The sequence below is a fragment of the Ochotona princeps genome, chromosome X, assembly GCF_030435755.1.
Source record: "Ochotona princeps isolate mOchPri1 chromosome X, mOchPri1.hap1, whole genome shotgun sequence".
Taxonomy (NCBI): domain Eukaryota; kingdom Metazoa; phylum Chordata; class Mammalia; order Lagomorpha; family Ochotonidae; genus Ochotona; species Ochotona princeps.
In genome coordinates this window covers 18978185-18993619 of record NC_080865.1, presented here as the reverse complement: position 1 = coordinate 18993619, position 15435 = coordinate 18978185, and the positions used below count along the sequence as shown (strand labels likewise).

General features: G+C 41.3%; 1 protein-coding gene across 1 annotated transcript in view; it reads right to left on the bottom strand.

The window, feature by feature from the left end:
* Positions 1–13990, bottom strand: part of TMEM47 (transmembrane protein 47) — a 32661-nt gene extending 18671 nt beyond the window's left edge. Inside the window, exon 1 of the mRNA XM_004587835.4 lies at positions 13744–13990. Coding sequence (XP_004587892.1) covers positions 13744–13969 — 226 coding nt within the window. The 5' untranslated portion in view covers positions 13970–13990. The remainder of the gene's footprint in view (positions 1–13743) is intronic.
* Between the last annotated feature and the right edge of the window lie 1445 nt (positions 13991–15435).

The window sequence follows — 15435 nt, the reverse complement described above, 5'->3', positions numbered from 1 at the left end:
ATGGGCACTGGTTCATGTCCCTGTAGCCCCACTTCCCATCCAGTTCCCTGCTTGTGGCCTGGGAAAGCAGACAGGATGATCCAAAGCCTTGGGACACTGCACCCGTGTGGGAGACCTGGAAGAAGCTCCTGGCTCCTGGCTTTGGATTGGCTCAGCTTTGGCCATTGCAGCCACTTGGGGAGTGAATCAGCAGATGGAGGATCATTCTTCCCTGTCTTTCCGATAAGAATAAGTAAATCTTAAAAAAAATTAAGAAAAAGAAGTCTTGGACATTACCACTCTACAGATATTGCTGTCCTTCCCCTCTGAACCACAACCAGAAATGCACTTCTCTAAACAGATTTTTGTTTTTGTAATTTTCTGAGAGATGAGAAATTGGGCGATGAGTCCCCTTGTCCTGGCCAGAAGCTGGGACTTCTGACTGCAGCCCTGAGATATCTCCCTGGTGGATGGCACCATGTTTCAGAGTTATGGCTTTGAAATGATTCACTGGACCAAAAGCATTCACTGCAGTGACTGCTCTCAACAAAACCTTGGAATTGCTGAAGGCTGAATCAGAGAGCCAAAAGAGTGGTTAGACATGGCTACCACAGCCAAGGAGACGCAGAGTACTTTTCAGGGTTCAGTCTGGAAATTTTGGGATTGAGAATAGGGCTTGTGGCATTGTATCTTTCTTAATAAGCAACTGGAATCCATTTTCCAAATAGAGCCAGCCTAAAAGGTGAACCAAAGTTAGGCAAAGTGCATCAATTGGCTCATTATCATTTCCCTTTCTCTTACTGAATAAGACTAAGATGAGGAATAATACAATTTAAGAAAAAAACTAAAAATAACTTATATGTGCCCACTAATGGCCATTTTAAAAAGCTGGGTTTCATATTTACACACATATCTCCATAACAACCAAAGTTCGTTACTAGATTTAGTAAAAATTATAAAGTGTTTTATTGTATACTACAGGATTTCAGCAATTTCATAGCAATATTATAATAAATGACCCTCAAACTTGTCTCTCACAATTTTTCCATTAAAGATTTGCATGCCAGAAATATTTGCTAACCTATATTAAATGTTTGTAAACCAACCAAAATATCATAAAATTATCAATTTTCAGTCCCTTATTTTTAAAAAATGTTATGTATTTTACATTCATATAATCAGTTAAGTACTGTATCAATCTTAGCTGCTCATTTATGACCCTCATGGTATTTAATAGGATAAAACTTAAGAGTCCTTAAAGATGTACTACTTTCATTAGTTTCCCATATTTTTATAAGTGATGTACTCATATTGTAGAGGAGCAGTGAACACAAACCAGCCCTGCAGAATACCAACAGCCATGGTGCTGTTGTACAAACTGGCTATTGCTCAATGTCACACCAGCCAACTAGAAACCTAAGCTTCAAAGATCCAAAAGAACAGGCAATAATCAGTTTTGAGAAAATAATGTACATCCTGGGTCCATAAACCAGTGTGCAGTTCAAATGGGCTGAGAGGCATCTTTTGGATCTAGAAGCCAAACTTGAAATGAGGCTTTCACTTTAACTGCTGGCAACACTGAAACAGTGACATACTGGAGGCATTGCAGCTGCTCTTCGGGAAACCTTCACTCAAGTTTTCTATTACAACTTTTCCTGGATAGGATAACACCAACACACATCAAAACAAAAATGTAAAACACAAGGGAAACACATTTAAGATATGTTTTCCTCTGTAGTGACATCATAAAAACAAAGTCCCTGTATTTTAATATCAAGTCTAACATAATATGTAACTCAGGAACAAAATTTGAGTTCCCTTTCAAAGTATTTTTATTAGCTGACATCAGTTTACAATGTGTATAAACAACTTAGCATTTTGCAGGATTGGATTGATTGATGTGAGCAGTTAAAACATGAGGCTGGTCTGAAATTGTTGTTGCATTATGAACATTCTATGGACTATATCATAGCTGCCCAATTGGAGGATTTTTGTTACTTTACGGAACTTACAATCAAAATTCAATTATAATTTTCACAATAGGCAAAATGTTAAAGAGTTTCCCACACTTTTGCTACAAGGTCAAAGGCGCACACCAGTGCCTAAAAGCCTCTTCTTTACTCATTTCATTTCCAAACTTTTCATTTGGCAAACACTGGCTAATTTATTTCCCTGTCTAGGTACTATTTATACGCTAAGATTATTCTACTCTATGTAAAACACAATTGCCACATCTTTGAGGATATTAGAGACAATTTAAAACCAATGAACAGATTGTTAACTTTACAACTATTTGAGCAGATAGCACTGCCCTAATGTATAGTACCGTTTTGTTGGGTAAGCCTAACTTCCATATAATTCTCATCACAAATTAAGATAACTATATTTTATTTTCAAAAATTTATCTGAGAAGTAGAGGGAAAAATAAAGAGAGAAAGAGAGCAAGCAAGTTCCCATTGGCTTGTGTATTCTGCAAAGGTCATGGTATCCAGACAAACCCCAAAGCCAGGAATTCTTCCCATGGGGATGGCAGGAACCCAATCACCTGATCCATCATTGTGGTCTCCCAGGGACTGCATTAGCAGGAAGTTGGTATCAGGAATCAGAGCCAGGTATTGAACCCAGGGACTCTGTATGGGATGTATCTCAACCACTAGGCCAAGTGTTTACCCGATAAAAATAATGCTTCTAAAACCTGGTTTAAGCTTGTTCAAATTTGTCAGACAGCCACTTATATTTTCATCTTTGAACCATCTCCCAAAGGAAACTAAACTAATATCCCTAAGGGCAATTAAAATCATTTGCTAGGCACTTTTTAGGATTTATTCATTTTTATTGGAAAAACAGATTTAGAGAGAAGGAGAAAGAGAGGAGAGACACTTTGTTTACTCCCCAGATGGATGCAATGGCAGGAGCTGAGCAAATCTGAAGTCAGGAACCAGGAGCTTCTTCCTTGTCTGCCATGCAGGTACAGGGTTCCAAGGCTTTGCACCATCTTCTACTGTTCTCCTAGGCCACAAACACGGAGCTGAATGGGAAGTGGAGCAACTGGGACATGTACCAGCACCCATATGGGATCCCAGAGCTTTTAAAGGAAGGATTAGCCAAATGAGGCATCACACTATGCCCACTAGCTATCTCAAAATAGTAATTTTTAACCTATTGCTTTTAAGTTATTCACAAATTTCCCCCCAGTCCATCTAAAAATGTGGAGATTTTCACTTATCCATAGGAAATATTCTGAACTTCTAAATATTTTTTATTCACTTGTAAGACATTTATAACAAAATATTTCACATTTGTGGTTGGGTGGGAACTTAGCTAGCTCAATATTGACAATCAAACTATCATCAGGAATTGAAATCTTAGAATGGATAAGTTTAAAAAAAACAGGAAAAATGCTGTTACTGAATATTTGAAAACTTATATTCCCAGTTATTCATCTCTTCACTTAAGACCATGTCTTTTCCCAACTGGCTCACATAGCTAGGGGTTATTTTATCTAATTATCTTCATCAATTATGTCTTAGCAGTTTAAGATTAATGCCATGCAGTTCTGAATTTGGATAAAAAGGTCGTATCCTCACATTTGCAGAATGAATCAAAATACTGCTGATAGTGTGTATAAAAACAAAGTAACTATAGACTTTACACCCTACCTACTTCTGAAACGACCAAATGATATATTTAACTTTTTAAAGTTACTCTGCATTTGGCAAATGAAGTGGAAAACTAGAAGCATTACTGAGGCAGTTTAAACTTTGTTTTCTTGGCTAAGTTGCATTGTGACCTACATTAGCTGGTGTCGAATTAATTTTCCACTACTCCATGATGCACACACAAAGGCAGCTAAAAGAATCTGAACACTAGTTTAAATAATGAAAATGACACCTTACTTTTTCCAGTGTCAATGGGTATCAAAACTAACACTTTCCATATGCAAACAAGTATTTAAAGCAAATACTGTTTGTACACTGTGCTGCATAAAGTAGATTGCCATAAAATCAGCTACTTTAGACACCCGTTTTAATTAAGATGATAGCAATATGATTTACAAGTCCTACTCTTCAGACTTTCCACAACAATGTACAGTATGCCCCAATTTTAAGCTATGTAAAAAACCTCAGGTAACCATGCAAATAAGTGATATAATAACTATGATCAAGTTAATGCTAATTTTTCTCAAAATTTGGAAAATCCTGATTTTCCAAAAATGCCAGATGAATTACTAGTTTTTTTAAGATTTATTTATTTTTATTGCAAAGTCAGATATACAGAGAAGAGAGACAGAGAGAAAGATCTTCCGTCCAATGATTCACTCCGCAAGTGAGCGCAATGGCCGGTACTGTGCCGATCTGAAGCTGGGAGCCAGGAGCGTCTCTGGGTCTCCCACATGGGTGCAGGGTCCCAAGGCTTTGAGCTATCCTCAACTGCTTTCCCAGGCCACAAACAGGGAGCTGGATGGGAAGTGGGGCAGCCAGGATTAGAACCGGCGAACATATGGGATCCTGGCGCATTCAAGGCAAAGACTTTATTTAGCTGCTAGGCCACCACGCTGGGACCGAATTACTAGTTTTCAACACATAATACATTTTAAAGCCCTTATAGAGTTGTTTTGTGTTGATACTAGAATACACATATTTTTTTCCTTTATAATCAAGAGGAATTTAGCTGTTTTACAGAATTCTTAGAAAATTCACCAGAAACATAATTCATAGCTTAAATATCATTAACATGTGGTGTTTTCCCCTAATAAAGTTATTCTACACAATGCTTAATAGGAACCCTTGCTATTAAAGCATGGTTTGGTATTTAAAGAAGGGACATTATCACCTTTAGTGACTGCTGCTTTTTTTTTATTTAGGTCCTTTTTTTTTTATTAATTATTTTGCATTATGTGACAGTTTCATAGGCTCTGGGAATCCCCCCACCCCTTCCCCTCCCCTCCCCCCTGGTGGATTCCTCCACCTTGATGCAGTATTACAGTTCAAATTCAATCAAGATTCCTTCCTTGCAAACATATACCAAACATAGAGTCCAGCTACTTATTGTCCAGATGGGTTGAACAGTTTCTTGGGGAGACCATTTCTGGTCTGAAGTTAGAGCTGGTAGAATATCATCCCAGTCAATTAAGAGTCCCTATATAACATCAACAGCAATTTGCAATATTATGGAATTGACATGGTTTTGAGTAACCAGTATGTTAAAAAAAAAAAAAAGAAGCAGCAGCAAGTTCTTAACCACAACCTATGATTAGCTCATTGACATTTCAATTTTAGTTTATATACAGGACCAGCTGCTATATACCTTAAAATGGCTATAAGGTAATATTCAGCTGTCTAGTGTCTATTTCATTTTAGTATTTAGCCATTTGTTGTGTTGAAGTATAATTTTGCTGATCTTGGCAGATTTTAGGATAATCTAGACTGGCTTGTAACTCTAACAAGATATTTGTCGACATTTAAGGTGCAAAACATTTTTTTTGGGGGGGGTGTGCAGGAACATCCTCAACACCATGGTGAGGAGTAACTAATCTTTGTGAGTGACTGCTGCTTTTTACCATGTGCTATATTACAAAGCTTTCATCAGCATTTAGTGATAAAACAGTGTTACCTAATGAGTACTAGTATCTGCCAATAGTAATTTCCAAAGTACTTATTTATTTATTTAAAAGGCAGAGTTTGTGTGTGTGCATGCGTATGGAGAGTGTGAGAGAGAGAGATCTTCCATTTGCTGCTTCATTCTTCAAATGCCCAAACAGCCAGGGTTCAGCTAAGCCTGAACTAGGTACTTAACCTGAATCTCCCATGTGGGTGGCAGGGATCCAAGTACTTGCTGCCTCCCAGGATGCATTTGCAGGAAGCTGTACTGCAAATAGTACAGCTCAGACTCTAATCAGCACTCTGAGATGCAGGTGGCCCAACCAACGGCTTAACTTGCTGTGCGACAATGCGTTTTCAGTATTAATTTCTATAAAAGTAGTGATAGCTATAGCATTGGACATTGTTCTTGTTACACTAGAAAATAAATGCAGGTTACCATTTGGAAAACTTGGTTATCCGGAATGGCTGGAAGAAACACAGCACTTGAATTAGAAGTGGATGACCTTCTTTGAAGCCACCAAAAGTTTTTGTGATAGCTTCAGCACAGCTAATAATAAACAAGGAACAGAAGACAACCACCCTCAATCAGTATTAAGACATTATTTCAGTAAATATGGATGGATCAACCTGGAAAGCTAGCCTTCCAACAGCTCCACCTAATGCCCTCTACAGAAGTAGGATTTCTATTTCCCTCTGCACAGCCCTCTATATATTTAGTTTAGAAGATGCCACTAACCTCATCCATTCCTTTACTCTATCTTGTATAGTATCTTGTGCACAGACTAACTGGCTGGACTATCCCAGTGTAATGTTTACCCTCTGCTACAAAGTCAGGGAGTATCTTTCAATAACATCAACTCATTTGGTACATGTGAGAAGATAAGAAAATGGAGAGTAGAAATAATTTCTGTTGTAAGTCACTAGTGCGGGCAGTACACTTCATGTTTCATTCACAATGCTCTGACAGTATTTTGGTGAATGTTTGGTTTAAACATCTTAAAATCTTAGATGAATACTTGAGATTCTGTGAATGTCTTCACAAACAGAGAATACTGGTTTACTTCAAAAAGTTCATGGGAAGTGAAATCAAAATACAAATTTTGGTGCAAAATAAGGTCAAATCCATATATTTTTACAAATCTTTTGAATAATCCTCAACGAATGTGATTCAGAAGGTCCAACTTGTATTTTTAAAGAATCTTTTTGCAGCAGCCAGCACTGTGGCATGATAGGCTAAGCTTCTGTCTGAAGTGCTAGCACTCCACATGGGCACCAGCTGGCGTCCAGGCTGTTCCACTTCTGATCTAGCTTCCTGCATATGACCTGGGAAGGCAGAGGACTATGGCCCAAGTCTTTGAAGCCATGCAATCATGTGGGAGAATCAGAAGCGCCTGGCTGCTGGCTCCAGATGGACTAAGCTCTGGCCACTGCAGCCATTTGGGGAGTAAACAGACAGATGGAAGATCTTGCTCTCTCTTTCACTCTGTGATACTATCTGAAACATGGTTTATTGCTTTAAATTTATAGCTAATAAGCTGATAGAGATGAAGGTGAGTCAGATAATTTGTTTTCTTGTTCCCTGAATCACCATGGCTTTGTTATTGTGTATTTTTTTAATGGGAGTCTTTGATACTAAAGTCACATTTAGAACAGAAAGTGGATGCTCTATTAGTGTTCTCAAATCCCACATAAACTGAGGAACAAAAAGGTTAAGGAAAGCTATTCTTGTCCAATTTTTAAAGGAGATATTCCAGCAGTCTGAAGATTGGTATGATTGTCTTGTTAATGCCTTTTACATGTGACATTGAAATTCTGCTTTTAAAAATCAGCTTTTTGATAAATTAATATATCTTATTTAAAGTCAGAAGCTCATGTTGTCAAATGAAAATTTTATTCATTCAATCAATTTCAGAAACTTACATGGCTAACTTCCATATACTTGTGGAATTATATTTTTTCAACTTCCAATTAAGGCATTGTTTTAAAGCATATCATGGAGCAACTTAAACCAAAGAAAGTATTCATTTTTAAGGGCAAGCCTTAGGAAAAAACATAAATCTGATGATTAAAAAAACTAAAATCAGACTGACTTATCATACATGATTTTCCTTATGAGTATATTATAATGTGTATGTATTTCGCTATTTATGGACAGGCTAGGTTCTTGAATCATTTTACCCCAGATCCAAAGTGATTCTATCATTAAAGGCACATGTTGGTTGAGAGCAATTTTTCGTCTTAGTTAGACATTATTATTTTCAATAATTTAAGAGATTTTAAGTATAGAAGCTATATGGATACCTGTGTTCTTGAGAGGTAATTAAGAAGGTAGATTTGCAGTTAGACTCAGACTTGGACCCCAAACAAAGTCCAAAAGTTATCTCCTATCCCTAACCCATTCTACAATGCAACCTTGCCACTGGTTGCATCAGGAGGTAGAGTTTGGCACAGGCATTTTGACTCAAAGGTTAAGAACCTGCCTGGGATACCAGTATCCCATATTGGAACGACTGGGATTGAGTACTGCTTTATTTCTAATTCAGCTTCCAGCTAATGTGCAAATTGGGATGCAGCAGGTGACAGCTCAAATATTTTCTACCTTCCAACTACAAGAGACTCCAATGCTAAGTTCCAGGCTCCTGGCTTGAACATGGCCCACCCATCTGTTACATACATTTAGGGAGGGAACCAGTGATTGATGATAACTATTTTTCTTTCTCTACCTTTCAAATATATAAAAATAAACAGACAATTTTATAAAGAGAAGTAGAGTCCAATTTTATTCCCCTTGTATCTGAGCAAGTTATGTGGTTCCTCAGTAACCAAAAAAGTGCTAGGGAACAGCTGTAGGGATTTCTCAGGCTAGCTCAGAGTTTGGTCCTCTTAGGAGTCTCAGTGTCAGTGAATCCACTCATTCTGAAAGGACTCTGAAAGCATGACGCTAGGAAAGCCACACCAGACAAGATGTTCAGCAAGAGTCCCAGCTGATCTCAGCCCAGCCATTCCCACACCTAGGGGTCAAAACCATGCTACTCAGGTGGGATTTCATGAATGACATCCTTTGGAAAATTATCATCGATGTTACATTGCCCAGATATTGAAGTTATCTTCAGCTATGGCTGCATCCTTTCTGTGCCCTATCAGAATTCCTGACTCACAGAATTCAAGACTGTAATATAATACTGCTTATCTTATATCACTAAATTTTGGTGTAATTAGTTCTCCAGCATTAGTAACTGTAACACATCTCTGCTACAGATTTATTGAGGTTGTGGTAATGCTAAACAATCCGTGACCTCCTCAATAATACCCAGCAACAGCATTATCTACTTGGCATGTTTATTGTCTCTGCAAATAGCCAAGGCATCTGGACTGTAAGGACTGAAAAACTGGTAGGTGTTGGATAGTAGTTTTGTGCTCCTGATCTATCAAAAGTGCTGTCAAACGCTTGCTAATATACATCAACATTCAAATTTTAGATGAACATCATATGTTACTACACAATGCAAAAAAATTTTACAAATCAGGGAAAAAGTTCTCAATTACTGAAAACAGTATCATGTTGTATTCAAGTAAGGGAGAATAAAATGCTTCATCTATTTAACCTCTGAGGCAAGCCACTAGAAGATACTATCTTGCACAAGGTCTACTGTAGGACAGGATTATTTTGTGACTTAATGATGTTCACAGAGACATTTGCTTTCATATCCAGGTAATGCATTACACTTACTTCATAATGCCACCATCCCTTTTTAGTAATACTACTAACAGCACCATCTCTATCTATGGTCCAAGTGGCTGGCCTTCTAAAACAGACACTTTGAGGAAATTCCTGAAATGTGTTTCTGACAGCAGGTAAAATGTATTGTTTGAAATATGCTTGTTTATGTTAGTTTTGTTTTGAAATATTTTATTAAAGACCAGGCTTTTCACATAAATAGAATCACTTAGCTGCCAAAGATCAAGTGGCTCCCTAAGGATTATAATCCATGCATGAATATGAACAAAAGAGGAATTATATATGTCCATGAACTAAAATATCTTTTGCAAAGGTAAATATGGCAGACTTGAAAATTTGGAACAGGCTAGAAAAAAAAAATCATCGTGAATACCTTGAAGTTGTACTTGTTCTCTGGTTCAGTCACTGAGACAGGTGTGGTGCTACCTCACAGTGCGCTAATTTTCCACCTGTCTATGCTCTATAGGTTAAATGAAACTGAATTTTTAAAAACCCATGTTCTTTCCATGAAAGCCAGAAGTGGGCATAACTGTAGTGGCTCCCAGGCTTGCTGAACTATTTGTAAACATGCATCAATATCAACTCCTTCCAAGAACCAAGCTGTGTCTTCCCAAGAGCAAATCGAAAAACAAAGTTTCCCAATAGAACTGCTTCCTAATTAAGGGTAAATTAAAAATATGCACAGATGATACATGTCTTTTTTTTTAAGATTTGTCAATGTTCACTTTATCTTAAATTACAAACTAAGATGACTTCTTGAAAACCTTTTAAAGTGGATTTTTGCCTGAAAGTTTAAAAAATGATTTGTCTAAAAACACTCTTTAAAAATCTCTTTAACCTGGAAATAATACTCAATTGTTATTAGCATACAGTACAGCGCCATTTCAAAAGTATCAATGATTCATGTTACAAAGGTAGCTATTTATAGGAAAAGTAAATGCATGATGTTTACATCTTTATTTGAAAAAGACATGTTTTGATCAAGAATCTTGTGGCTGGAAGGATGGATTAATCTACCTATTATATCAACAAATTATTGTCATTAAAATGCACTTACTTGGTCATTTGTATGTTCTTGCTTTTGCTTAGTCCATAAGATTTAGAGATTAAAAAGCAATCTCCCTTAGACAGCATAGTTACATATGTATCAATTTTAAAGAAGAAATGTAAAAATCACTATTTAGAGGTTATATAGCACATTTAAGGCATCAGCATTCTGAATACAGGTGAACCACAGTATTTCCACAAACCATTCTCATATAAATACTATACAGTAAAACTCTAGCTACACTGTGGGAAAAAAATGTGACTAATGAGTGGTCTAAAACATTGGTACTACTTTGATTAAGATTAACATTTATTAAATGGCTACCCAAAATAGTACTAGGGAAGACTACTATTAAAAAGAAATTTCATAGCTGGCCAAGTATAGCATATTGCCAACTTCCCGACAAGCACACTTTTTGCTTGTTTGCTTTCAGAGTAATCGATTGGCTGTTTTCTCTTTTGCTTTTCTTTTTTTTCCTTTTTAAAAATGTAACTTATGAAGAGTGCCTGGGTTCTCCCCATACACTGAATTGGGACACTGTAGAGAAAGAAGCATCACAGCTGTCTGACAACCGGATTACTGGTTCCTACTAGAAGTGCTGATGCAACCTTCAATACACCAGGACACAAGAGGCATGGTTCTGCTTTTGCTTAAAACCATAAAACGAGTTATAAACAGCCAACGATGCATATTCGGTCCCAAAATTAAAAAGCAAGTTTAAAAATAATGGCTTAGGGGCAAGTTTTAGTGGAAAGTAAGCCTAAGTAGAACACACAGTCATCAATAGAAACATTCCTGAAATTTTCCTTCTGTAAATACAAGCTTGCCTCTTCACTGCAGTTTTAATTCTAATTAAGACAAAGGTTTTTAATTAAGCCCTGAAGATCCTGGTGAAGGGCCTACAGTACAACTGTCCTCAATGGCTTCTCCCAGGGTAATTCATTTGGAGAGACATCAAGTGGATCTCTTCAGATCTTCACAAAAGACATTTCCCTCCCTGTTTTCTGCTACTCCACACAGCAAACAGATGGAGAAAAGCTGCCAGTCTTTTGGAATAGGCAAAGAAAGCATTGCTGGTTTCCATTCAACACACTATTGGCTAGAAGCTTCAATTCCACATAACAAGTTTAAGAAAGGTTTAAGAAAGTGAGGATTCAGAGCATTCCCCACTCTACCCAGTTTACTACCTTCTTTCACCCTGCACCACATCACAACAGACCCAAAATGAACTGCTACCACAACGTGAAAGTCAAGAAGTTGTTACAAACAGCCTTTCAGAAATCTCTATTGTTCATCTATTTGCTTACTAACTCTACTTTCTTCTGGACTGAAAATTGATCTTTAAGCAAAATAGGAGTAATGCTGATTGCTCAGAAATTCAAACAGAAATAGATGCTGGGATGTGAATTTCAGCAAGGGGGCAAAATAAAGGGTGTGCACGTGTGAAAGGGAAGAGGGAAAGCGATTAGTTGCTGTGCCCGCCTGTGATTATTTTTTCGCTTGGCAGTCATAGTCCCACTTATTTGCAGTAAGCTCCAGTGTTCCTGCTTCTTTCCTGAGAGGCGGAAAAAAAAAAAGGAAAAGAAAAACATACACACACAGAGAAATGGGTATGGAGACAATTAAGAAAAGATCAGCAAACACTGCATACTGCTCAACAAACCCTAGCTGGCGTCTCCCCCACATTCCTGGCCACCAGAAAAGGATACCCGGTGAAAAGCAAATCAGAGTTGAAGCTGGTTCTCCCAACCTATCTGAAAAGTCTTTATGCAATCAGAGGGCTATTATTTCCTGAGACAGAGAAAAAGGGGCAAAAGATTCCTGTTGCTAAGGAGACCTACAGAAGCTGGCATTCCTACATAAATTTCCATTTCTATTGAAGATGGGGAAAGAAAAGATATTTTCTCCAAAGTTTATTTGGATCCCCTGGTTACTGAAGAAAGGCATTTCACTGATTTATTTTATCTTCAGTTGTAAACAACTAACCCTGAAAGAATGAAAAGGCCTAAATGTTGACCTCCTGCTGCCAACCAGCGCCTTCCACAGGGAATTAATCAACAAAGATGAAATCTTTCAATGGGAATTTTGAGGGAATATCAAAGGAGAAAAAAAAAATACCTTTTGTGCACACAAAATGAAATTTACAGAAGAAACTTAGCCGGGTTAAACAATCCGTCTTAAACAAGAAACCAAACAAAGGAAAAATCAGAGTTTTGTGGCTTTTCCTGGTATTTCAACTTTGCAGGGACTTGAAACGTTGCCAATGAAGCTTTATAAATAGTCCTGGAAAAGTCATGGAACTGTCACAAAGAAATTTAATGAGTTTCTCAGGTGTGTGAGTGTGTGTCTGTGTAGAAAATCAGCAGCAGCTCCTCTCTTTTTATTTCCCATTCTCTGCGCACACACCAGGAGCTTAAGAGTTAAGATTACAGAGAGAAAGGGTTTATAGCAAGGAATCGCAAGTTGGGTTTGTAGCAAGAAATTGGAAGATTTCTGATGTGGGCAAAAACTAGGGCGCTGGGAAAGGTAATTGGAGGGTCAGAAAGCCTCTTCAGGGCATAAAGCCCCTAGCCTACTTTCCTCTGTCCTCTTCCCGCTCCCGCCCCATCCCATCCGCCTGGAGCTTTTCAGTGCTGTCTGAATAAAGCACAAGTTTCTAGGCATCTGTGAGTAGCTTAAGGAGAAAAGAATGGTCTGGGAAGAAAGAGGAGTTACTTAGAGTGAAAAACAAGGGCAACTCACAACCAGCGATGGTGTCTCCAAAAAAGGAAAGAAAATTAAACTTCCATCCCGACCTCCCATATCCCCCAAATATGTAAGGAAATACAACTCAAATGGAGACTCCCTGGGGAAAATGCAGATGCGGTGGAGTAAAGCAGGCACAAACGTGGGCTCTAAGGGTTAACCTCGGGCAAAGGGCTCCTGAGAGAGAACAGCACAGGTAAGACTGAGCCACACATCCCGGTGGAGTTGGGGAGGATTGGCCCCGCTTGTCCCATTTCGGAACAAAACAGAACCGGGCGTGGAAGGCTTCCTAAGGCTTCGCACATCCATCTCCGCGACCACAAGGATCTGGCCGGAAAAGACAGCGAACGCTAAAGTGGCATACGTGTTACTCCAGAGTGGGAGCAATGGCCACGCGAGGAGGGGGAGGGCGTGGGCTTCGCCGCAGGGGTGCCCACTGGGAAGGGGCCCGGGACGCGTGGGCGCCGGGCAGAGGGACGGCCGGGGCGGGGCTGGCCAGCAGGGCCTGGAGAGGTGGTGGGAGAGGCTGTGGAGAGGTGGGGTGCGTCCCGGCTGAGGGGCGCGGGGCAGGGGCTGCGCGGGGCAGGGGTCGCGCGGGGCAGGGGTCGCGCGGCGCGCCGGGCCCTCACCGCTGCTGAGCGTGGACTCGCAGTGCCAGATGTCCAGGCTGGCGGGCTTCCGGCAGGACTCCCACAGGGACAAGTAGTACTGGTGGTCCGCCGTGACCCAGGCCGGGCTCAGCACGGCCCCCAGGTCCAGGCACAGCGCCAGGAAGATGCACACCAGCCCGACCAGCTTCAGCGGGGTCAGCACCGACACGCGCACCTCCTCCATGCCGCTGCCCGCCGAAGCCATGCCCGGGCGCCGCTGCCGCCCGCCCCGAGAGGAGGACCAGGTCGCCGGGCGCGCGCCGAGCCGGGAGCCCGCCCGCCCGCGGAGGGACGCAGTCGAGCCGCGGCGCAGGTGGGTCTGCCCCGGCGGCGGCCGGGTGCGGTGGTCGGCAGCCGCAGCGACCCACGCCCGCCGCCCAGCTCCGCCGTCCGGCCCGCGCCGCGCTCTGCCCGCGCCCGCGCCGCTCCGCCCCGGCTCGCCCCGCCCCGGCCCCGCCCCGGGCTGCGGGAGGCGGCGCCGGCCGGAGGGGCGGGTCCCGCGGCGCTGGAGGCGCCCAGGCTCGCGCCGGCCGCCCCGCCCTGCGCCCCGCACGCCTGCCCGGCGGGCTCCAAGCCCCGCCCTGCGCCCGCACGCCCCCGGCGGGCTCCAGGCCCCGGCGGCCGCCCCGCACGCCTGCCCTGGGGAGCTGGGGCAGGTGGTTTCTAGAAGGCGTCGGATGTGGACCCCTAGGTGCCCAGCCTGTGGCTCTTGGAGTGAGGTGAGGTCCCCTCAGGCGCGTCACGTCTTACCAGCCCAGGACCCTTCCACATCCTGAGGGGTTTGGCCGCAGCGGGCCCGGAACGCGCCCTGGAGCCCCAGTTTCCCTGCTTGCTCACTTCTCTGTGGAGCTGCTGCTGCTCGTGGGCTCCAGGCTCACCCGGGCGAGGGGCGTCCGCTGGCAAGGCCTCCTGAGCGGTGTGCGCCACGTTCGTTCTGTCTCTCAAAGCCGCATAGGCTGGGTGCGTGTCGACCCAAATGCTGTTAGTGTCAAGTGAGGGAACCAAGGGGAAACAAAAGTCCTGAGGTGCTGGCTTTTGAGAGACCTACAGCTTTCTTGTCCCTAACACTCAATTATCATGTTAATGACTGCGGGGACCCTTAAAGAGCCCCCAGCAGGCTGTGGTCTGGCCCTCCAGCTAGAAAAAAGCCAAGAGCCCCTCCTAACAGCTTCTCTTGGAGCACTGACAAAGTTAGGTCAGGAGGGTGAACCTTTGAACAGTTGAAAGAGGGGTGAAAGGACTCTGCTTTTTCTTTCAGTTGGACTTCTTGTGTGTTTAGAATGCACGTTCCAAAATCATCTTTAAGAAAATTTCTTGACTTATTGAAAGTTACAAGGCAATCTGTTTTCCCCCTGCTTTTTATCATCTTCCTTAGTAAGTTCCTTTTCTAGCCAGTCAATATTTGTATTTGTTTCTGTTCTCTTTAATTCAGGCTCTCTTCCTCATCCACATAGGGGACTTAATCAGGTAGGAAGGGAAAACAATTTACTGTTTCAGGAATGAGCCGAACGAATTCTATACATTGTGCAAGTTACCAATTTGTCACTGTCACAGTAGCTGCTGGTAGCTGTCAATACCAAAGCCTTGTCTCTCCCTCTCTCACTTTTTAATCTCTTTATTTTTATTTCATTTTAAAAATATTATATTTTTCACGATACAATTTTTTTAGGC